General features: G+C 41.4%; 1 protein-coding gene across 5 annotated transcripts in view; it reads right to left on the bottom strand.

Moving 5' to 3' along the window:
* The window catches only part of EVL (Enah/Vasp-like), a 135,610-nt gene that overhangs the window by 28,961 nt on the left and 80,473 nt on the right, over nt 1-26,176 (bottom strand). For all 5 annotated transcript variants that reach the window (XM_021402224.1, XM_021402223.1, XM_021402222.1 and 2 more), the window contains exon 3: nt 25,931-26,108. In XM_021402224.1, coding sequence (XP_021257899.1) covers nt 25,931-26,108 — 178 coding nt within the window. The remainder of the gene's footprint in view (nt 1-25,930; nt 26,109-26,176) is intronic.

Raw genomic sequence — 26,176 nt, 5'->3', positions numbered from 1 at the left:
ATAAGATCATTTGGTACAAAGGAAGTGCTGTCACAGACTCGATAGTTCTCAGAGGGCTCAACTTTAATTACTGTAAGCTTGCACATTGATTATGATTCACTTGAAAATATTCACAAGGTGCAGTCTGTTCCCTAAGAGTCAGAGCAGGCGTTTTGGGCAGACCGTGACGTACATTTTGTACGAAGCGGAAGCATTCAGGAAAACCTCAAACCTGCTGAACTCCTGTACAGAGGCAAGCAAGAGCAATTCAAAACTATCTTTGTTTTGTGAATGCTGCTGTGTCACCAGCTATCAGCGCCAACCCTACGAAGGGTTTAATCCTCCCCTGGTGGCATGTCTCTACCCAGCTTACAGGAGGAGCCTGGCTTTGACTCCACATCTAACTTTCAGACTTATAAATATAGCTGTGATGAGTCTTATCCTCAGAGACTAAGCCACAAGCTCTCCCAAAATACCCACAGATCCAGGGAGGGTTTAGAAATCTGAATATCACCATGTGTCGTGGCTAGCTGCTCAGTGCCCATGACTCACTGCTGGGTGTGCCTTTCCTCTGGAGCCCAGTGCTGAGAGCAAACCCATCATCAGTAATACACTTCTGCTGGGCTCTGTCTTGCCAGTCACAACAGGACCTCTCCTGCATGAAACAGGAGGCTAAAGGAGGTTTAATCATCACTTTGCTTTGTGGATGAGCTCTCTGTCCCAATACCTGGCTTTCCCTACTGAGAGGAGGCTGGCATGGTAAGCGGCTGTAGGATACCTGTGACACAGTGTGTACATGTTCCCTCCCAACACAGGAGTTAAAAATATCTGCTTTGCCTTGGAGGCTGAACTCACTTTGAAATGCAGTGAACAAGACTCAGCTGCCACCCCTAATACCAATGGGCTGCTCCTGCAGTCTGCTCTCTGTCACAACAACCGCTGCCCTGCTCCTTCTTCTGCTGCTTAACTTCTTACCATTTGAAATTGCAGGTGCTTTGCATTACAAGGAAAAGCTTGGAGGAAGGAAGAGCAGATAAACCTTTTAAATTATGTTAAAACCAGCCTTACTCACAGCAAAATGGCTCTTTGAGGTTTTTCTTGAAATCTGTGGCAGCCCTGCCTTTATTCCCTTATCTCTTACCCCTGCGTTATTTCTATACCTGAGCAACCCCCCTTAGCCACACTGTGACCCCTCACCCAGATGTGGAGCGCACTGGCCGCATCCTGACTCACCTCCAAGGGTCCGTACTGGGACTCGTGAAGCAACACCAGCAAGGAGAGGAGCATTCCCAGATACGGTGTTTGGCAGGGATGAGTGAGTCAGGAACACTTACTGGGAAAGCAGTATGTTCTCTATCCCATGCAGTTATTAAATCAAGATTGTGACTTTGTGAAATGTTCTAGCACAAATGGCATTACGTGCTCAGTACAGAACCTGTGACAGCAGGACACTGCAGGTCTGCGTTGTGCACAGAGGTGAGAGCAGACATCTTCAGTAAGCTCTTCTGGATCTAAAAATCAAGGAACCTAGCATCACTGGTTATCATGTCCTTACACCCAAGATCTGCTTGACTCTTCTGGGAATCCGTTAAAGCTCAAAAGCCTGCCAAGCTGAGAAAATTAGCAAGATATTTCCAGCTGCTTTCCCCAGAACTTTACATTAAGCCTTCCCCAGCCCCAAGCAAGCTTTGCCACTTTCCTTCTGAGTAGCTTGAGTACGGTGGGGCTGCTCCTCTCCTGGCTCCCTGTGGCCCCCTGTGTGTCCCCTCTCAGGTACTCCCACTATAGGAACTGGGAAGCTTTCCTTGTTGGTTCCTGACATGGGCATGAGCATTTCTTTGGAAGCACAGAACTCAGAGCCACAGTTCACTGGCAAAGCCTACCAGGCCTGCAGCCACCTTTCAGTTCCCGATGTGATACCCTAATAGGAACTACACTCAACATAAAGCCGGAAAAATAACAATGCCCCACATCAGAAGCACCAGACAGGTGATGCAGTTGCTCTCTGGCTGCCAAGGATGGGACCTGGATGATCCCTGCTTCCGCACCCCCAGAACAGCCAAACACAATGGAGGGGAGTTGAGAAACGTGAGCAATTCTGCATCGTGCCGCTGAAGCTCCTCATCTACGTGTCACCCAAGCTGAACTGCAGAACACGGCTGCCTGGCCTAGTTATCAAATGACCTGAAATTCAGCACGCTCATCTGCCCAACAGCTGCTTCACTGAGGGAGGCAGGAGCTCCTGCCTGGCTGCTGGCACGGGGCCATGATGGAGTTGGGGCCTGGCATGCACACCTCGTGATGCTCCCAGCCCTGCACAGCATGGCCTCAAAATGTCTGGAAGTCTTCAGTTCTGCACAGCAAATCCTTCCTTCTCCATATTTATTTCTCATCGGGATCATTAAAAAGAGATTGCAGAGACCTGGCACTTCAAAGGGGGAAAAGCAACAAACCGTCCTTCCCTACCAACTTAAACAAAGGTGAGGTTGGATCTTGTCAGATTTACTTCTTTCTAGGGAGGGTGCTGCATAAATAATAAGCAGCACTAACAAACTCACTTCATTTTAGGAAAGCGACCTATATAGGAGCATAGTAAGCAACACAAAAGCGATTGTAAGAGTAATTGAGGAAGTTATGTGCCCAACACAGCAAACTGAGTGAGATAAATAATTTCGACAGATACTATGAATTCCATTTTTAGTAGTGACACATTCAAATACAGTGACACTTTGTGAAGTTGCTTTGATGTATAGCACATTACATTTTCTATACTATTGACTAATTCTAGCCACATATTACTAAATCTTTACCATATTTTTACTGCAAAACAGTATCAGTGATATCTATTACTCCTTTGTAATAGAAGAAGCAGAATGAGATGTTTATACTATTTTGTAATATCCTCGCTTTTGCACAACTATATTACAACTATATTTGTGCAAGGAAATAGCTGCTAACCTGAATCTGGACTATGATATTGTCTGGGATGATCTGGTCTGCTGGTAAACAGCATTTCTCATTCCCTAGCCCAAATGAGAAAGGAGCACCACACAGGTGCTCTGTCTCAGTACTGGAAAGTCAATAGTTTCAAACTGCTAACAATGTACCAAAGCAGCATCCCTCTTTTTGTAGCTGGTTGTAGCTGCTGCTACAGTGTCCATACCTGCATTAAAATATGTTAGGTTTAGGCCTAACATATGCCTTGTTCTTGGTGTGCTTCAAGGTAGACTCCAGAATCGTTTCTTTACCAGGAGAACAGACTACAACTGAGAGTACAGCCATGAATATTTGATTAGGGACACATGACAAGAATCTGAAATAATATGGTACCAAGAGTTTAACTCGAGTATGCATGAGCAAGCAATGTAACTAATATTAAATGTATGCTTGTATTTTTCTTGCTCTGCAATGTTGTCTACATATCTGCGTGAATTAAACAAATTGAAACCCCCCAGTGAGCAACATCAGATCTAATTGTAGTGCAGAATGTTTCCCTAATGAATTCCAGTTTTCATATTTTCTCCTACAAATGTTGTTATCACATTACTGAATAAAATAAGATTATGAATATATGTGGTAATTTATATTAAACCACTTATGTTTGGTTTAATTATGTGAAAAGGCTACTAAAAATATTTTTATCTATATTAATATATTTTCTACCTGTGGGCTACTATCACTGATGCTGTGGCTTTATTTTTTTAGATGCTATTTGCCAGGTGTGGAATGCTAACTCCATGCATCACTAACATGCACAGTGTTACTCGCTGTCCTACAGAGATGATGAACAAGGCCAACAAGTCTCAATCTAATCATGGGATTCCTGTTTGCTGCATGGGGACACCCTCCAGCCTGCGCTCACTCCCGTTGGCAGAGTTCTCCCATTAGACACAATGAAGGAGCGCTGCCAAAACCCCGTGCCTTGATCTATGAGCCAGACAGACATGCAGCATGCATCCAGCATGGCTCAGTGACACCGATAAACAGGAGCCTTCCCAGAATAACGCTGTAAGTGGGAGGTGAAGACCCAAGCCTGCAAAGTGCTGAGCTCCAAGTAAGAGGAGCCTGCACCCCTCACTGCATCACTAGGAGTCATGGGCACATTCCTGCGACGTGTTAAAGGCAGCACCATACGATATCAACTGCTCCACAAGTCCTCCTTCCCGTACATCTTACTTATCCTAAACTGATCTAATATCTTGAGAATGTTGCACCAAAGCATTGTTTTAACCTTCTTTTACATTCACTAGGTGTGCTTGAGCAAAAGCAGGAACTCTGGTACTGACACTTGGACAATTTGAAGTGTCCTGAAGAACAGACTGCTTCATGTTACATTTCCACCTTTTTGGAGCATTTGCTAGGCACTTCTATCCATGGCTGGCTTTAGATAGTTTAATTTTGACCTACGATCTTTTTTAAGAAGGCAATTTTTTTGGCTGCACTAATAGAAGGTAATAAGAATACAATTAACACAAAGCATTTTGCAATAAAATAATATTCAATCTCTACGCAATCTTAAACCGTTGCTCTGCAAACAACAGAAAGACTAGAGAGAAAAGCCAGATAAGATATTTTGTTTTCAGCTCTAGCACAATGGACAGCTAATTAAATGCTTTGCTAATAATTGCATTCTGTGTTTGAGAAGATAAGACTAATTACTTGTTGAATTTCAGTGAAATTCTGTAGACATGTCTGCATAATCCCGATAACAAAACAGCTAAAATAACTTCTGCTTAACAGTACAATTTTATCTATTTTCTATTTCTCTAGTTTTGATTTATCATTAATGAACATGAAGTATCACTAGTGGAAAGAAATAAAGGAATCTGGGATTGCTTCGCAAAAATTCCATTACTATAGAAAAAATAATTGTAAAATCAACACAATAACGGCAGACAGTCATCATATACAACCCTCAGGGAAGTCAATGGAAATCCCTCTGTTGACTTAAGAGAAACTGTTGTCATTAAAATATTATGTTTGCGATTTGAATATAATCTGTGGTCCCTGCAATACTACAAAGTTCATTATTTTCAACAAATAATTATCAACACCTTATCAGTGACTAGGGAAACCAAGAGACTCTTCAATTCCTAGGTTCTCTGGACAATACTCGGTTTTCCCAGTGCTGAAGCTGTTCTTAGCTCAAGATAGTGGAGTTTTAGCCTATGCACTCCATGCTCTCAGCAGGCACAGCTGTGATTTGGAGCCATAGTATACAGCCTAAATTAAAAGAAATGCTTTTCATTCCTGCGGCAATCGTGCCATTGGTTTCATCTCCTCAGGGCAGGCCTCCCCATGGGGCTGGGCCCTGCTAAGAAGGTACACAGCCTAGCTAAGTAGGTACACAGCCCAGCTAAGTAGGTAGAGGATGAGCACACCACCCTACCAAGAGAACTGAACTGTTTGTTCAGCCTGGAGAGAAGACTGACGAATGATCCTAATGCTGATGTCAATGCCCAAATGAATCTATGGGAGTGGCACGGCCCTGGAACAATGTGGAGGATTCTCCATTCTTGGAGATGCTCAAAACTCAATGGGACGAGTCCTTGAACAACCTGTTCAGATTTCAAACTTAGCATTGCTTTAAGCATGTGCCTGAACTAGATGATCTCAAAAAGTGCTTAAAGAATTCTCTGTGAAGACACTGTGGAAATTAAAGAAGCAAGTGTCACTAGTCTCCATAGCATCTGGAGAGCAAATAAAGGAACTTCATCTGACCACACTTTTCACTACAAAATGAGTTATCTGCTGATGCCCTGGGATGCACTGAGCAGTTTCTAAATCTTAATTAAGGTAGCTGCTTCGAGGATAATTCAGCATTTAATATCTAAGAGTGTTTAGTGCTCTCCTAAATGCTTTCCTGAATTTGAGCTCCATTGTTACAGATGACCTCACACATAAAAAAGGGACCAAAAAGTAGGATGCTTAGTATTAAAATTCCCAGCAGCTCAAGAGCCCTAAAAGATACAGTGCTGCTCCATATACTACAAATTAGTCAAAGCCAAAAGGTTTATTTTCAGTCAATAATGAATAATTTCGTGAGACTGTGACAACTCAGGAACATTGTTAGTAAACTTCAAAATTCGCAAATGAGGCAAGTGACCTAAATGATGACAGTTCAGTGCTACTCTGCTCTTTTTGTGTCACGGAAGAGTTCTAGATGGAAGGTCATGATTGTTCTTGTAATTAAAAGGGATTCTAGTTCAGGTAAGTGTCCGTGCTGCAGAACTACATTCATATGTGGATAGGAAAAGAAAAATGCAGAGTAAAAAATGGATACGGCTAACAAAAGGAAAAGGCATGATGAAAAACAAAACAGCTATGGGCTTAATGAAACCTGACTTTGAACTGCATAAATAAACATTGCTACAGCTTCTTGCAGAATTTAGCAGAATTTAGGAAAACGCCCTGAGCACATGAAATGTGGTGGTTACCATGGTAATTTACATACATCAGACAAATGCTGTAGCTCTTTTCCTGCTTAAACTCCCAACAAAAAAATACAGGATGAGGTACAGACAAGCAAATATCTTGTCTGTATTGGTGAGAGATTACTCACATAAGCACTTCCCCAGGAGCTGACTCTGTACCTGCAGTGCGTGACCGCCCTTTACAAGAGTAGGGGTCACAATCTGGGATCTTTGCCAGCTGGATACTCTACACCTCCCCTCTGCCCCCAAAAAAAGGGTTTGGGGAGGGGGAATACTGCATAAAAAAGTCTCCTTTCCAATTTCCAAGTACTATAATTTGTGAAGGGAACAAAGTAAGGGAAGCTGGGAAGCAGCTGTGAGGCTGAGATGGCAGAAAGCCCATCCTGTCCTGCTTCTCTCCCCTGCACGTCCTCACCAGCTGAATGTGGGCAACACTGCTGCCTGTTTGAAGACACACAGAGGACCAAGCATCTCATCTGTGAAAGCCCCGAGAAGCCCTGCAGTAGCTTCAAAGAGTGCGTGCAAAAGAGTATGACCCCAGAGACAACACAGAAAGAAAGAGTTGATGTATCTGAACGTGCTCTGATGGGATGAAAAGGCAAACAAAACAAGAAGAGGTTATTCTCAGGTCTGTGCACACAGGGAAAGGACAAAACAGTACACAGGTGAAAGCTCTTGGCTGTAAGGAGTTTTAAATGCAGACAGACAACAGGACAGGACAGGACAGGGATTGCACAGGGCAGACTGCCTGGGTACCGCATGTGGAAAACACAAGTACACTCGGAGAGGGATCTCAGAATGATTCTTCTGGAGGGCATCTCTACCTGTGGTTTTTCTTCCTGATGGATGCACGCAGCACACACAGCTGCTGTGCTGGTGCGTGTGGTCTTGGAGAGCAAACAAAGGTACACTCAACTGAAGATGGGAACAAGAAATAACAAAGGACAAGGAAACACGGAATCAGAAGTTGCCTTGATGATAAAGGTCTCTGTCTGCCAGAGATCACATTCCCATCAGTAAAACTGCAGAACTGCTGAGGCTACAATTTCCTCTCAGTGAAACACTTCTGTAAAATACTTCTTCTCTCTGATAACACAGCTGTGTGCTGAACTGCACCATTTGTGGCAAGAGGGTGCTGCATGGACTTGCTAGAGACAAGGTTCCTGCCCATCTCCTGCCTACCCCGGGGCTCTGGGAAACCCGGGAAGGAAGCTGGCAGCGTGGCAAGTTCTCTCAGAGCACCGAGGCCAGCACTTCGCTCCTCCGCACCAAAACACTGGGGCACCACTTGGGTCCTGCCACAAGGACAGGGGACATGCTTGAATGTGAAGCAATGGACATGCCATAGGATGGCCAAAGGGGCTGGTGTCAGCCACATGCTCAGCTGCAATTCCGAAAGCAGAAGTGGTGCCTTTAACAGCGGTCCTGGAAGCCTCATTATACTGTTTATCCACTTCAACAGCGGAAAATAATTCATCCTCAGAATATGAATGGCTGCATTCTGTGCAATGCACCAAGTAATTTATGAGACTTTCTCCATCTGCAGTTTCTTACTGTCCTAAAGAAAGACCTCCTTCCTAAAGAGAGGAAAAGAGCAAATGAGGAACAAAGCAAATGATACTGTTTTTACTCCTTATTTTCTACTTCACAAAGGCTCCTTTTTCTCCCCCTCAAATAGGGAATGGAATTTCAGTTCAAATAAATACTGGAAGGATAATAAATTTATTTAAATATTTCATTGTTTTCCAGAACATCTAGTGCTTTTCGGGCAATTGAACTGGAAGCCTATCGTTCTCATATTTGAAATGCTGGCATTGGAGAGGCTACATATATATTTCTACTTCCTGATGAGCTGATGTGCTTTAATCGTGTTTTCCATGAAAACATATATATATGTAAAATCATCTATAATAACAAGAAATCAGGACCAGCCCCAAGCTGGCAGACTTTACCTTTCTACCACCAGAGCTGGGCACTGGGATGCACGCTCAGGACCAGCAGAACCAGATACACAACCAGTTCTGACAAGCTCTCAAAAAGGAAGATGGGGGTTGGTTTTGAAGGCCATTGAACATTTTTAACTCCCAGAACTGGCATAAAGAGCTCATCAGTTCTTCTCAAAAAGCTGCACAGTAGTAACACACTCACTCCTGACCCACATTCCTGCCTGGACTGATATCTGAACAAGGGAATGAAGGAAAAAAGAAGTGTCCTATCCTCTGCTAACCTCTTCAGCAGCTTCATCCCATAGTACCTCACACATCACCAAGATGCAACACATACACAACTAGGCTTGCCTTCAATGGTATCACAGAGCAAAGACATCCTTCCTCAGTTCTTAAGAAAACACAAGAAGAGAAAATGTTGCAGAAGCCTACAGTCAGAATATTCTCTATGTTGTTCAAAGGAACAAATTTTTAAACACAACTTGTCCCGATAAATATGCAGTGTGCACTCAGTCTGTGCTGGCACAAGAAGTCATGACACAAGTCTCACTACTGCAGTGTGCTACCCTTTGCATTTGTCCTTTTCAGAAACAAAGAAATAAACAAAAATGCCGCACTCGACATCTGGAAAATAATAGTAATAAAAAACCTTGTACAATTACATATCTGCCTTTTATCACACCCAATTTCATTTTATAATGCTCCATGAAGCTCTTGACCACACTCAACTACAAGGGAAAGGTGGAGAGGTCAGCGAAGTTAGCAAGTAGAGAAAGCCTTTGGTGTGAGCAGCATCAAATCAGCCATGCAGGAAAACATGTGCATGCTGTGGTCATTCCATGTTTTACACTCAATCCTTAACAGGGATAAACAGAGTTTTATAAACATGCTGGTCTCAGCAGACTTGGATTCCACCAAAAGAGTAAATAAAAAATGACTGCGTGGAGGCAGAGTGTTGTGCAAAGGATGAAGTACATTGCCTCTTAGTTCCAGTGTTAGACACCACTTTGCAAGGGGCAGACAGACCTCTTGCAAGTGAAAGAAGTGCCTATCCCCACTGGTGAGGGAGCACATGTGTACAAAGCAGCAGTGAAGGGCTCCACAGCACGACCACAAGGAAAACAGAAAAAGCTCTTTTGCAAAATCTCTAATTCATCTCTAGTGTCCTTTGCAGCAATACCTAGGTGCTGAGACACAAAGATCTTTCTTGCTCCTAGTCAGATTTAGCAAAGCAGTTCTGAGGTCTGAAGCCGCATACTGCACCTCAGGCTGAACTGCAGTCTCTCGCCCTGCAGCAAATGACAAGCACTGGAGACAAATTTGACATTTAGGCAGAAGTAATAAAATGATTATATTACAAATAGAGAGGAAATTGTAACTTGTAGCATTTAACAGTTGTAATGATGCCCTTTTACCCACAGGGACAACTGTGGGCACCGGGTATTTACATCTTCTGTAACAACAGGATCTATTTTTAAAACATATTGTTAGAGATAAAGAATACTTTTTATTTAATAATTAACTCACAGTTTTAACTCTATTCCAATACATAAATACATAGATATCTCCTGAACATTTTTGTTTGCTTCTGAGGGCTGGCCTCCACAGAAATATTTACACTCCTGCCTGCAGTCACAGCAGCACATGCACGTAATGGAAAGCAAGGGAACGGGACCAAGTGACACCCATCTATTAACAACACCTCAAGGAAGTTCTGGGGGGCAGATTTGCACTATTAGGAAAAGTGAAGCACAGACACCTGAAATGTGGATCTTGGTGCGCAGTGCTCACTGTTGCCAGTCCCACCCAACAAGCCCTGGCTGTGTTTATGAGCTCTGCAGTCACTCACATGTGGGGATGTGGGAGCATTTTGCTTCCTTTTCTAGCTAATGCTTCTTCCTGTTGAAAGCTCAGCTTTCACCAACACAACACGAAGCCTGTTTTATGCTATCAGCATGTTCCATCCTCCACTGGCTGAAAATTACATTAACATTTCATCATCCTTCTGCCCATGAAGTCTGTGAGCTGCAAATCCACCTCCTTCACAGGAATTCTGTTTCCTGACAGCAACACTGCACAAGGTCGCATTGGCAGCTTCCACAAAGCACTTCCTCAGAAGTCTCTCCTGGTAGGAATCAGGGCTGCCCTGAGGCTTGGGAACCACAAACTCGATCCCCCGCTGAGTTAGAGTGACCATACATTTCTTTGGAATAAAAACCCATGCGAGCATGGTGCATTATTTGCATGTACAATGTGCTATCTATTGTTATATCTGCTCTAAATACGAAAAGATATTAGCATATGGTAGCGTGCACCATCATCTGATAAAATTTTACTGAAATTCAACTAGGAAATCCAGCAGAAAAGCTCTTACCTCTCATAACTACTACTGTACTAGTTTAATCCACACACGGAATGACACTGGATCTTAACCTGACATGCAAGTGAGAATAAATTGTTCAACAGTACTCTCTCTACCCAGCAATCACTGTAATGTGCCCTCCAAACAAATTTCCGATACAGCAAAGCCCTGCCAATAACTTCTGAGAGTCAGTCACTGGAAGGCTTGAATGTAAGTCAATCCAATGGCAAAAGGGCTGCACTGCTTGATTTCTACAAGGCATTCCAAGCCCACAAGTTGCAGCTGTTTGTCCACCCTTCAGTCCAGCTTCATAGAATCACAGAATCATTAAGGCTGGAAAAAACTTCTAAGATCATCTAGTCTAACCATCAACCCATCACCACCATACCACTAACCATGCCTCTCAGTACCACAACTACATAACTCTTGAACACTTCCAGGGCAGCCTGTTCCAATGTATTACCACTCTTTCTGAGAAGGAATTTTTCCTAATATCTAACCTGAACCTCCCCTGGAGCAACTTGGGGCCATTACCTCTTGTCCTATACCACCAGCTATCTGATACTCTTAAAAAGAGCCTGACCATGTGATACTGATTTAAGGCTTTTGCTTTTTCCCACCTACTATTAGCTATGTATGCTGAGCCCTATAAAAACATACCATCTATTTCTGGTGGATCCCAAAATATCTTCTCTTAGTGGGACTGCTTACATTGTCAAAAAAATAACATCCCAAACCATCAAAGTGCAAGAGAACTCAGACACTATCAACAGGTTGTATTTTGGGTTTGCTTCATCTATGAAAAAAAAAAAAAACATTGATGACATAAACAGTACTCTCAAATATAAGCAGTGGAAGATCATTCTCTCAATGGCAGGGAGGAAAAAGTCTGAATTCAAACTTACTCAACTCATGCTGACAAACTCATCACAAACAACTTGGATCATGATGCCATGAGCCTCAGAGTGAATGCTTAAACACTCATATTAACAGAAACTTACAAAAGGGGAACAAGATGCTCTAACAGAAAAACAAGAAAAAAAAAAAAAAAAGAAAGAAACTGAGAAACTGAGGTGTAATTGTCCCTGTTCTGTAGGCAGTGAGCTCAGTGAGCTCCGTATAGCTTAGTATGGGTGAGGAAAGCCCAGTAAAAAAACACTTAAAATCTCTAACCTACGTTAAACTAGGGGAAATATATATATATATATATATACCTAATTTTAAAACACATATGAAGAGAAAAAAACATCCATTCTCAAAAACCACAAATGAAAAAAATGTATTAAAAAACCTACTTTATCTGTCTCTGACATAATATGACAAATGTTGGTTTAAATTATGTAGTGTGAAAGCTGACAATATGTTTTGCAGTTATGTTTAAATAACTAATGTTCTCACATTAGCCATAAATGAGTCTTAACACTAAAAATAGCCCATTAAAAAAATAATGTGCAACCCAGTTATTTGAAGTACTGCTGACCAGGAGTAAGTCCTGCAATACTTTTTCTATTGCAGCAGTGGAGAAGACATGTAAGGTAAAATCTGGGGTTTTAATTCAAAAATAGACAAATAAAACTCAAATTATGGATCAGCACAGAAGTTTCCGCGTTATTTTTTTTTTGATTATGAATAAAAGCTAATTTTCTTTTTAAAGATCATGTTTCATTTTAGCATTTAATACAAAATGATTATGTTTTCAAAACATACCCTAAATTTGAGCTTTATAATGGAAACACAAAGGAATGCTTAGTTTGAATTTCTCTATATTTTGATTTAGAAAGCTGGGATTTTGTTACTGACATCAAGATCACCAAACATGGTATGTTACGTTATGTACATTTGAAAGAAGTGAAAAGAAAGGTAAGTTCAGAATGAAAGATATATACTTTATCTTCTCAGGAAAGCCAAAACTTCCACTTTTACACCAGTAAAACAGAAAGTGCTACCAGATGTAATGCATTTCTGGGAAAAGTTTTCAGTTTTCATTAAAAGTATCTTGAAAACTCTTGAAAACATTTTTTACCAGCGCTGATAAAATGGTGACACACATGAAATGCTCGTTGCAGACCTCCCAGTGAGTTACCCAGGCTTGGTGCACCTCAAGAATGATTCAGAGAAACACACAGGTTGGTTGTTACTGCATCTGTAGTTTTGCAATGGTTTCTCAATGCATCAGGATAAAAATGCCTTCCTTATATATTAAGGTTTGCTGACCAAAATGCCCCGTAACTCTCACAGCACAATGCAGTGGCCCTCTGCCCTCAACTTTCTGCACAATTTGCAGCGTCAGGGAAAACATTATTTAAAACATGGTGGTGTTGAAAGATCTGACTGCAAAATAATGTGGCCAAGACAAGAAATGTATTCAGCATAACCTTAATTGGGCAATTTTTGGACACAGCAGTATACTCTGACAATCAAAAAGAAGGCAGCTTGGGGCTACATCTCAGGCTGATGATATAATGAAAAGCCACCCAGGGCTGTATCCGTCCTGCCTGTATGGAAATCACTGTAATAACAGCCAAATAAAATGCAGTTTCCTGAGCTTACAGGGATATTGCAGCAGATAGCAAAAAAAGGAATCAAATACCAGCTAGCCTTAAGAGCAATGTATCCGTGTTTATTACTCGAGCTTTAGCCCCGAAGTCTAAATATTAAATTTAGAGCAATCAGAACAGTCAGAAAGATGAGGAATAAAATGATCCACATGAAGCACAAGCATGCTGCCCTCTGGATCCTCACCTTTTTCCACTTCTTATAGCCTTCTTCTTTTCACAACCCAGAGGTAACACTTCATTTATCTCCCAGAGTCCAGCAACCTGTCTGCACGTTTTGGCCATGTGTCCAGCCAGCTCCCTCATTGTGCTGGTTGCCCATCCTGCAGCATTTTGCATGTTAATCCTTGCCAGCCTTTGCATTAGATGTGCCATTCTTGTTGGCAGCAGCACTCAGTGTGTTAGCAGACTCTCATGAACAACAAAAGGCTCCTTTCTGTTCTCCAGAGTTCATTTAGTCTTGCTGTTTTGCTGATTCAAAGCATTTTCTTTTGCATTTAGCAAAGACCTTGTAAGATGATGCATGGAGCCCAAGCCCAAAGTCATTTATATTGTGGATGCTGATACTGATTTACCAAAGAACAAAGAAAAAAAATCTCATAAATTAAAATGCTTTAGTTCTTACTGCAGTCACTGCTAAAAGAAGTAAATCTAATAAATGAAGAAATAAATATATTTTCTCCTGAATGACTGCATGTGGCAGAGGCAAAATAATCTCCCGCTAACTAGAAACCAACTCAGCTTGTGGTTCTGAAGAATGTTTTTGGGGCATAAGCATAATTTCACATTTAAAAATACAATCTCTTTTCCAAGTAATGGTGGAAGCAACACCCCAGAACTGCACAACTGCTGCATTTCAGGACCTATTCAGATGGGTCAATTTCTAACATATTCAGCCTTCTGAACCCCTGCTAGCCCCCATAAGCAGCGTTGTGCAGTTGGGTACCCGCAGTGCTGCTCCTCAGCCCAACACACTGCAGGAAGCACGCTGCTTCACAAGAGCGAGCAATTCACATTTCGCAAGCTCAGACGGTCAAAGGAGGTGCTAACTAATCTCAATGACTTGTGACCACGAGTATTTTTAAAAGTGTAATAAAAACCCAAGATACTCCGTAGTCAACACTGAATAATGTCTGTGCTGAAGAGCCAAGTAACACCACTGCAAACATGCACAAATGTGGACCAGCACGGTATCACCTGCTGCCAAAGCACTGTCCATGACACCAAGACACCAGATGACATGTGGTCAGCTATGTGTGCATTTAAAACTGCTCCTTGACAGCTCAGGGCAAAGTAACCTGGGATGTTTGCTGGCAGGTTCCACTACTTGCACACTTAAGCTCAGTATTCAGAGTCTGAACTCACCAAATGGAGCCTATGGCCATGGAAGATCAATGACTGAACCAACCTGGAGCAAGATCTTCACCTGCTTTGGCCAAGAACAAGGGATTTGCAAACATTTTTGACCTAAGCTTACCACAGCTGGCTTTGAGGATCCAGGCACTTCTGCAAAGATCAACAGTGCCCTCAAACATCCACATCACCTGCTCCCTCCTGCCTCTCCCATTCCTATCTCTTAAGACAAACAAGATTGAAATGTCAGATGTCTCCAGCTATCAAACTTCTAGATGACAAGCTTCCCAGCATGGTCAATGCACATATTGTCAGTTCAAATACTAATATAACAATTGATTTATCCCTAACAACATTTTTATTCACAATAATGCTTTGTATTTCTTGCAGAAAATGATTTACAATGATTGCTGCTAACTTGCCTAGACAACATTACGCAAGAGAATATATACTTACAAGATGACAAATCACGGCTCATTGTCACCTACTGCAAATAACTGTTTATGAAATTCCCGCTTTACTACATACATTGAGGCCGTATCTCCTGCATTGCCTCCTCTCAACACCTCAGAAGCCCAAGTGTGATGCAGCTTTACAGCTGTGCCTCCTGTTTAACTCTTGCATTGGTGCTGGGAATGTGTTTTTGGAAAGCACCTCCAAGCCTGCTGCCTCTTGCAGCAGCACTCTGCCAATTTGTATAACAGCACTAGAAAATGCAAATAATGAGATTTGTAATTCCCCACCCCCTATCCTCATTGCTTTGCTTAACATCAGAATAAGAGAGTCTTCCATACAGTGTGTGGTTGCCCAGAGAGGTCGTGGATGCCCCATCCCTGGAGACGTGCAAGGTCAGGCTGGATGGGGCTTGGAGCACCCTGCTCGAGCTGTAGGTCTCTCTGTTCATTGCAGGGGAGTTGGACTGGGTCACCTTTAAGTGTCTCTTCCAACTCAAACAATTCTATGATTCCATTACTGTATGGTCTTAGAGGGAAATAAGCATCTCCCCATTGTATAAGTATGACAGCTCCACTGATATGTATTAAATATAATCCTCTATGTCACTGTTGCCCAGACAGCAGGGGTTCACTAGACCTCTGTTGTCATTGGCCTCAAAGTCACATTCTTCCTATGTAGAGTAGAAATTGAACTTACCTCTTCCACAGTTAAGATTAAGAAGAGCACAAGATGGGCCTCTCAGGTAAGATTTAGTGAATACTGGAAAAGTGGGCTCTTTTAAGCACTTGGTTTTCTCCCTTTGCATAGAGGATAGGTTTACATTAAAATAGAGCAAAAGAAGCACGCTAAATGACTACTGTTATTTCCCTTCTATTTAGGGAATGAAATAGGGAACATTTCTCCTTTACACTGCCGTGCTCATGTTATCTACCTCCAGCAGCACACTGCATGGCACAGACAAGGATGCACACAGCTTTTCAGGCGATGCATTGACCACCAGAGGGAGTCTCTGGAAACCAGCAGTGGAAGAAACGGAATTAAAATTGATGTTTTACAGGGTGCACTACAGAATACTAATCAAGACTAACACATAAAGCAATCCATGCAAATCAGATTGACAGTGATTGCTTTGCAGGGTTTGGCTTTTTGTCAGTAGAACTAGAGCAGATTTTTAAATGCAGCTCCCAGACGTGAATCATGCTGACTTCGCTTCAGCTGTGCAGCTGAGCACGTACAATTGGAAAGGCTGCGTGCACTTTGTGAACCAAAATCACCTCTTTGCAGCTGACTTCCTTCCTGAATTACAGAACAACCTGAGCCTGTTCTGTGTCATCGCACCCGTGGCTCGCTTCCCGCCATGCCGCAGGGCTGGGCAGCTTGCTGAGCCACCTTCCCTCAACACACTGGTCATCCCCAGGTGAGCTGACCTCTCTCTGCAGAGTGTAAAGAGAATGTACACAATTACTGTAGTTCAGCTTAAAATCCTATTTTCGGATGTATTTGCTCTCTGAGATTAACTGGAGAAATGACAACTTCCCATTTCCACGAGTCCGAGGTGTCGTTTGCAGAACGCCATCCAACCTACAACTCCTGGCTCTCTGTCTCGGTGGAAAACAAGATGCTGGATGACCACTCACAGTCCTTTAAGAAGGCAATTAATAGAATTTGTGTGAGCTCCCTGGGGATTACCAGCCAGCGGCAGAAGCTGCTCTACATGCTGTACTGGCAGCAGCATATGGCGATGCACTCAGCGCTGTGAATTAAACAGCAGACTTTGCTCTCAGCTCAGCCTGCTGTCAGAGGGCTGCATGGCTCTGCCCAAACTCCTTAACTGTACTGCTCTGTGCTGTGGCCCTGAATGCTGTGTGCTTTGATCAGGAATGCATTTTTATTGAATGTTGCTCATGCAAGAAACTGTGGTACGAAATGAAAGCATAATTTAAAAAAAATTATAACAATATCAATTTTATTTCAATTAAGTGTGAAAAATCCTCTCGGTCCAGCAACTTACTCCTATCCATATACTCATGAATTTCATACCAAGTTCACCTCTATATAAAACACAACAATCTGCATGCACAAAGACCATCTGCTTGCAGAGCTCAGGCAGTCAGAGAAGTGATAACCTGACGAACATTGCTCATGTGAATGCACACTCACACATATATTCTTGTGAGTTCTCACTAACTGTCCCAGGGAGACTCACGGAGCACCACTAGAAACACAGTTTATGTCCTTTCGCTTCAAATTCTATAGCTTATTATTAATTAAATTGGAAGTTTAATTATTCTAGTAATTACTAATTAATTATAGCTGTAATTAGAATTAATTATTCTGTTAACTAGGAATTTTGAAGAGGATGACAACAAAATTGTCATATAGCTGAGAGGAGTTCTTCACAGCAATCTTTTATGAGTTAGTGAAGGAAAAAAACAGGCCTTGTTTTGCCAAGAGGGGCCTGGTAGAGACAGCTAAAATACATACACAAATGTCCTATGAGCATCTGTGTCTTTTCCTTGTCCACATAGACAGCCTTGCTCAGATACAGAAGTCTGTACTACAGATGCATACACTTCCACTCCAGTTAACCGGAGGACTGTGGTCACACAGTTATTACTTGTTTGGAATGAGATGTAGCTAAGGAAGTTAAAGAATTATTGCAGAGAGACAGGCTATTGTAGGAATTGGCATCAAGCTGGGAATTCAGAAAATCTACTAAATAAAGAAGTGCCACATTTCTTGCCAGCTCATCAACTAATAAACCAAAACCTACAGTAACTCTTATACATTTGTGTCTCTCATCTCAATTTAATCACTGATATAAATAAATTACGTTCTTGGTTGGTTTTTTGTTTTTTTTTAAACACTTAAATTAAACTACATCATAATTATAAGAATATCCAATTTTTGCAAGATTATTCAAAATGAATACAATCTAGTATTCCTGTGTTAGGTATACTTAGATACCTACTAATCTTGTAGAATGTTGGAGATGTCATGCTGAGTACAATAGCTTGGCAGTTTCAATAGTTAATTTTTCCAAAAATAGAGAGTACAGGAGCACAGCACCATCTTAAAAATCAATCCGTTTTTGTTTATTCAAGTTAGGAATACCTATCAGTTATCACTTCCTAAACCTGGATCTGTGTAACTACCATAACAGCAGACTGCCTGGCCATTTTTTTCTTTTAAGAATAAGCATGTCTCTCATAGCATTTAAAATAATTTGTTTTCAACGTTGTTTTTGCTCTTTTCTTGTATTCAGAGCAATTTCACAGAATATTCTTTCCAATATCTGGCTTTAAAGTAGTGTGGAAGAGTGCAAAAAGAGCGGAGTGGGCTGTCAGTATACGTGCAGAGTTAAAGACAGCATCATCGTTTTAAGTAGAATTGCAGGACTTCTAGCTCATGCTGGTTCTGAATAGGAAGATAAACCACGTTCCTCAAATGCAGTTCTTGTTCTGATAGAAATGGAGTCATATTAGAATGAAGCTATTTCAGAGACTATCCTAGGACACTAAAATATTGAAGCACTTTCAGAATGACAGAAAATGAACACAAAACTGAAAGTTTACTAAAAATATCAAATCTTTCCCAAGGGGCAATTTCTCTTTCACTGAAAGAAAAGAGATGTCCAATCAATCAATAAATGTCCCATGATCTATTAGTGTTGAACAAAACAAAATACACTGAGACTTGATGTGCCAAAGCACAGTATGGATTAAGGCAAATAGAAAAACATTGTTTCCATCACAAAAAGCCATTTTTCCTTGCACAGCTTAATAGAGACTAGAACAGGATGCATCAGGAAAAGAGTGCAACACTTGGGCTGGGATTCTGCAAGGGATCATGGGAACTGGGAGCTGACATCTACCACCCTCCAGCATTTTATGATATCCCACCGTGCCATCCTATACCAAAGTCATGCTTAGCTCAGGAGGAGCAGACAGATATTCCTCCTTCTACCACGTTGTCCCTGGTGAGAGGATGAAGAGGAGGGAGAGTGATGCAGCACTGCTTCTGAGTCTCAGCATCTCCAAGGGCAAGGCAGCTTTTGCACTTGGGTAGCTCAAGGCTAAGCTCCTGTCCTGGTCGTTGCTTGACACAGGGCACGGTGTGTCTAGAGCCCAGACTAACACCAAAACAGAGCGGGGAGGATCAAGAGGCGTGTTAAGCAAGGAAACATCCTACAAATGGTCTCCAAAAGAGCACTGGCCAAAATTTGGCCTACACTGCTTACGTGTAAAACATTGGATTTCTCAAATTCTTGAAATAATTTTATTTTCTAAACTAATATATTCATCTGAAACTTTCTGGAGTCTAGTAAAAAAGCCACACTGTGTCTTTTACCACTGAGCTCTGGGAACTTTGCTAGTTTTGCACCACTTTCAGAAAAGCAAGGGTTTGAGGGCAATGGTGCTAGCAAATTTCGCTAGCAGGACTCTCCCCTCTCAACATGCACAATTCTCCTTTAAATCTCTCAACAGTTTTCTCCCCACACAGTTTCCTTCCTGAAGTGGTTTTCATTTAGTGCTGAAGATTACAGTACAGTAAAAACATCGGTGAGAGCCTCAAGAGCCGTTAAACTTGTTACGCTATTCAAAGAACAGAGGCACCTTTTGTTGCTCAAGAAGGGCGAGGGCAGCTGCGCTGCTCTGTGCAAGGATAAGAGAATCCAGCAGAAAGCAACTAAGACGTTTACAAGCAACATGCCATGGGCTTTTATTAGCATAACACTGGCAGAACACTTCGTTGTCCAGGAAAACTTTCTGCTGTGGACACCTACCATTAGGGGATTTCGAAACTGAAGAAATAACGCCTACTTCTTAACAGCAGAATAACTAAATAACAGTTTGTAATTCCTGATAGATGAATTACAGCAATGATATTTACAGTTGTAATTCTGAAAGCAGCCTCCAAGTCCAGTTTATCTGTCTACAAGTAAAGCAATCTGCATCCTGTGCTCCACTCAGCTGGAGCCAAGCTAACAGGGGAGATTAATGAGTCCTATTCGCCATTTCTCACTGGAACAAGTTCTTCCAGCTCTGGGTGAACTGAAAAGGCAGCATTTAACACACCAATGATATCTGCTTTTCTTGTAATGATTTTAAACACATTTCTCTTAATGTGGGTTCAACTTATGCAGTGTACTCAAGTTCTTAAAAATTCATGGAATCATACAATATCCTGAATTAGAAGAGACCCAAAAGGATCATAGAGTCCAGCCTCTGGCTCCACACAAGATCACTCCAAATTCAGAGCCACTGAAGATGCACTGGACCACCAGATGGAGAGCATTGCTCACTGGCTGCTCAAGAAGATTCACACTTCTTTGCTACGTAACACATCAATTCTATCCAGTCCACAAATGATCATCTGCAGGAATCTATTTCTTTAGTAAGCAATACTCTAGAAGATTATTTATCTCAGGTGGATTTTTCCAGAACAGTCCCAGTGATAAACTGTATAGCAGATGAAAGGGAAAAGGTCATCGTCTTCCTTGAATTTTCTTTCTCTCTTCATTGACTTAATTTAGCATAGCAAGTTCGATTAGAAATTGCCCCATCTACAGCGCATTTCTGAGCAGCTAAAGCTTACATTGAAACTGGAGAAAGCATGAGGCTGGAAAAATTGTGGAATTTGTTTATCTAAACCTTTCTTTAGTGCTTTTGGAAGATGTCAGTTGGGTAAGATTTATTCCCCCAGGAAATATCTGTTTTTTAATGAACCAAATGCTTTTTGTATTTTTAACATGCACCCAATTAACCATTGCCTGTGGCTTTCTATTTTTGCTAGCACTGGGCATCTGACCACATGGATCATATTTACACTTGTTATGTTTTAAAAGTTTGTTATTTTCAAGTTCTCTTTGCCTCCATCATAAATAGGAACAACTTCTAGGACTATTTGGTTAAGATCTGCAGCATAACAGCATGCTCCAGCATACCTACATGATATGAGGTTACATCAGTCTCTAGATGCTATTAGCACACTAAAAAGTACAAGGTGCACAGCATACACCTTTTAGCATTTCTTGATCTGCACCAACACACCTTATAATGTGGGAAAGCAGCCTGCAGCATGGAATGTGAAGCACTTTGCATCAGGCATGATGCCTTTACACCACAAAGGCTTTGGAACCAGCTAGCTGCAAACAGGGATTGTACTCTGTGGTGGGTCCTGTCCGTTACTGATGAGTTATTTTATGTATTATGCAATACTGTAATGAAGATGTAGTCTTTTGTCTTCCCACACTGGGTCCTCTGTGGTGCTGGGAAGTTTTGGGGCAATATTATCATACAAAACAGTCACTGCATTGTAGAAGATGAGTACAGCTGACTGACTTTTCCAGCAGTTAAACTTTAGTGCCACTGAAATATCAACAAAGATGCAGTACTAGCTGGAAAAAATTCTAAAGAAAAATGAACTGAATATAACATTACAAAATTATATTTTAAAAAAATTGCATAGTCTTTTGTGTGAAATCTGATGCACCATCATCACCACGCACATCTCATGCTGACAGAAACACTACAAATACTTTGGGCATCTAACCAGTAGAGAGAACTTATACTATATACTGGCAGTTTATTGTTGTTTGAAAAATCAATGCTTTCCTTTGTTTCTATCCTTATTTAAGAGAGCTTAAAGTGCTTTACAAGCACATTCTTTCCAGTAATACGGAAATAGTTCACTTCAGAATGAGGATATGACTGGAAGAACTGACAGAATTGAAAAAGATCTCGAACTGAAAAATGTAGTCAAATCCAACTCATGGGAATGGGAACCGAAGAAATATATTCTGAATAGTCTACAGTGGTGGAGAAGAAAAGCCAGCAAAACTACAGATCAGAAGAAAAGGAGTGGGGGAGAATCCTCCTGACTGCCCCAATGCACTCCCTGCAGAGGTCAAGTTGAGTCCGTGCAGCTCTATGCTAGAAAGCGCAGAGCTGTGACCCACATCTGTACTGTGTGGTCTGTCAGACATTTATACTCAGAACAACAAAAAAAAAGGCTTTCCTACAAGAAAATTTAAAAAATGAAATAATTTATTTTGATCCCCTCCACTACTTTCTTCTCCATGCTTTCCTCCAACTTCTCACTACTTAGTCAAATATCTGACCTCTTTAACAAGCTCTGCAACATTATCCTCTGCTTAAGGCTTTCCAGTACGTGATATTTACATTCAGAAATACAAATGATTTTTTTCTATTGTATGTCAACAATATCAGCTCAAGTCCCCACAACAAAGACATCAAAAGAAAAGCAAAAAAACCCATAATATATAATACTGATTATGCAATATTCAGCCTACTGGCAAGTGCTGCCTATATCAGACTCTCCATCCTTCTCCAAGAGGTACCAAGTCTTTAAACCATAGAAATCCAAGACACTTACTGACATCTTCACCTCATGACCTACTCTAATACCCATGTTCTGCTACCATCTGTCATTGCATTTGTTAAATCCAGGAGGATGTAAGCCCTGAAGAACACAAACCCTGTCTGCTTAGCAGACATCAAACAGCCTGCCAGCATTATCCATGCAAAATACAGGGAAAGAAAGGATGCTGCTCTGTCCCTAGTGAAATCCAGCTGCCGGTGAAAAGTGGGCCAGAGATACTCCTTGCATCAAGTAACTTATACCAGTAAACAGGCCTGCCTTCAAAGAGTGGACTCCTATTGAAAAGAAAATAATAGGAAGGCATTTGTCATACTAATGGCCTCAAATATGACACCATTAAACAACCATAAGCAAGAGATGCGCAAGTCAGTGCTATCATTTGCTCTCATTTCGCAGGTTGGCTCAGAACCAACTCTGCATATTTTATTTTAAAAAAGAAGACAGACTAAAGAGACATGTAAGGAAATAGAAGTAATTGGGCATATAGACAAGTTAGCAGGTAAACAATTGTGATTCAGTGAGACAACTGTCTAAAGGGAGAATGGTACACATTTGTATTATTACTTCCTTTTTATTCTTATTTTATCTCATTTTTATTATTCCCAACACCATCATTAGCATCCCTACAAAGCACACGACTGAGCTGAATACTACATTCAGTTCCTGCACTGTGAGGAACTTTCTTTACCCCACCCTCAAGGATACAGCTCCCATCGCATCACTGAGAAATCAGATGGCCAACCCTCTGTGAGTTCACCCCTGTAGAAACAAGCCTCAACAACAAGTCTGACCATGGCTTTTCTCCCAGCTTCCCCAATCTCTGAGCCGTCAGATTCCTGGGAGGAATCCTTCCCCTGGGATCATCTCGACATGCAACCTAGATTAACATAGGCTTGTGAGTCAGCAGCTGGATTTAGGATCTGATTCAGCCCAATTAACTTTAGGCAATGAAAAAAGCATTTGGCTTAGCGTTCATTCATGCTTCATGCAACCAGCACACACAGAGACAGGCACTTATGGTGAATGAGGCTCTTGGGAAGAAGTGGGACAGCACAGTGACTCTCAACTCTCATTCATAACTGTATATTCATTTGAAGTGACTCATTCATTCCAAAGTCAGCACTGCCTAGACATTATCTCCAACTCCCCCAAACATGTACTGCTACCATTTTTTAAACTTCTCAAATTCAGCATAATGTGCTGCTCAAAAAAACCCATGCCATAGCTTTATGAACAGACTTTTTTCCCAGTGTCAGTCTAGCTACGATACCTGACTCCACGTCTGCTGAAGATATGATGCAGCCTCAGACTTTCTGCTGTAATCTAACATGATTCATTTCAGTCTCTACAAGGGGGCAGTGAATTGAAGGGAGATGGAAGCCAGAAGCAGTTCCCAGCAGCTTGCAGATCAGCGCTACTTGAACACAGTAACGTCTCAGTGGAGATTTATGAAACAAGTGAACAATAGAAATAGCACGTCCCAAGCAGCGCACGTAGCATATCCCAAATTGTATGGCTAGCAGATAGCTATGGTAAGCAGCTTTAATGTTAAATGTGCCAGAGGGAACTTCTGTTTAACTCTGGTTATGATTAAGTATTTTATTAGTGTGTGAACAGTTGTATGTGTACAAATGCACTCCTCAAATCTGGATTTTTCCTCAAAGCTTTTTTTTCCTAATGATTTTTGCATACAAAAAATCAAGCCCTAACACAGCATGCAGGCAGCAGAATGGATGGCAGAGGCTGTGCCTGAAAAAGTATACAAAATATGTGTCTGTGTGAATTCCTGCTTGCATTAATTCATGCCCACAAATATGAGCAATATCCAAAACAAGCGTGGCCAGAGCAGATCCAAAAATACATCTGACTTTATACCCATTATGCACTTTCGCTGTCAAGTCTCAAATTTCTAGACAAGTACACTTTAAGATAGTTTCTTTCATTTCAATCTAAGAGCAAAACATACTCATCTTGAAACTCATGTTTCCTCAGGGTGTTACTCCTGAACAGCCTCAAAATAATGCAAAGCCCCCACCTCCACGAGGGGAAGAGACAGATGAAAAAAATAATTAAACTGGAGAGCCTTTGGAAGAAAGGCACTCACTACAGATGCTAAGCCAATCTGAGCCTCAAGTCCATAAGCAAAGCATCAGAAATTTTGAGTTTAATCTGGTGATTTAAAAGCGTTGAGTAAGTATGAGAGACCTTTAGAAGCCAAAGAGTTCTGCACTCCTTAGATACACATATGCTTAGGATTGGAAGTGTTGGACAGATTTCCTCCTGAAATTCTCCTTCTGTGGCACAACTGGAGCTGAAAAAGTTCCAGCTAAAAATGGCATAATTCAGTCCTTTACTTTTGAAGGCAGCACAGAATGCATGCTCTTCCATGACTTTAGCATTTGTCAGCTTAATAGCATGAATGGATACATCAAAAGAAAAAATATGAACTTTTCTAAGTATACATATTAGTAAGGTATATTTGTGCATGCAAGGTTGTCAGAAGACAAGAACGACTAACACATCAAGGATATCTGCAAGTGAGGAAACTGGTATAATGTGGACAGTTTGCTCTGCCTCCTCTGTAGTGCTGCTGCCTCATCCCAAAGAATACTGCTGCTAAAATGGGATGGCAGCAAACAGTGTTATCCTTGAATCACTGTTCACAAAAGGAAAACAGGTTTGTGGTGTACATTTTTTAGGAAAAAAGGCACCACATGAGGACTGCTTTCTGTTCTCAACTCATAAACTCCAGAGGGATCCTAAGCATGTAACTGAGGGCAGTACTTAAATCCATCATCACAGACCAGAATCTGATCTCCACTGAAAAACCAGGACAACAGCTTGGGCCTTTGCAAGCTGCTGCAACAACGATTTCACAGAACTGTAAACTTCACCACAAACCCCAACAGCAGTGAATATAATACTTAGAAACAACATCAATCAATTTCCAGAGTATAAGACTTTGCATTAAATAACTAAAATGTCGCACCCTCAGAGTGAGCCACAGGAGCCATCAGATGCAGCTGACACCTGACGTACTGGAAATATGAGCTCCCCAGAAGTTTTTTAGAAAACGTTGTTAATTTTACACTAGTTTCTGCTTATGTAACATTATATTCTGCCACTTACGTGTAACAATAAACACAAAAAAACATTTGGGGCTACCTGCCTGCTGAGGTATTCCCAAATAGCCATTGATTTCCTATTGTGAGTTAAGGTACCATGAAGAATTGGAAGGAAGTAAGGACAATAAAATCTGAATTCCTGTACAATTCATGCTACATCAAATGCTGACACAAAGGCTGTCTAGCAGAGACCAACCTTTTTTATCAGGATAACGTGTTTTATAATGACACGCCATACAATGTAACTACAGTGGGTATGATAAAGCATTATAGAAATGCCACAGATTAATAAAGAGCATGGTGGCTGCTAATTTACCTCCATCTTGTGAATTCATTATATTCAGAGCAAACAGCATTGCATTGGAGAACGTAGTAGCCTCTTCTTTGCTTGCAAAATTCAAGCCATAGACTTGCCGTGCATCGCGCCATTGATGAAAGGTAGGTGTTGCTTGATTGTACTTCAGTCCTTTCACAATTGAGTAATTAATCACTACCTGTGATATGAAAGAGAGGGGTAAAGATTAAACAGAATTCTGCCTTGAGAGGGGAAAAAAAAGCCTTT

This window comes from Numida meleagris, chromosome 6 (assembly GCF_002078875.1).
Source record: "Numida meleagris isolate 19003 breed g44 Domestic line chromosome 6, NumMel1.0, whole genome shotgun sequence".
NCBI classification, from domain to species: domain Eukaryota; kingdom Metazoa; phylum Chordata; class Aves; order Galliformes; family Numididae; genus Numida; species Numida meleagris.
Note: the sequence above shows the minus strand (reverse complement) of the source record. Positions and strands in the feature narration are given on the sequence as shown.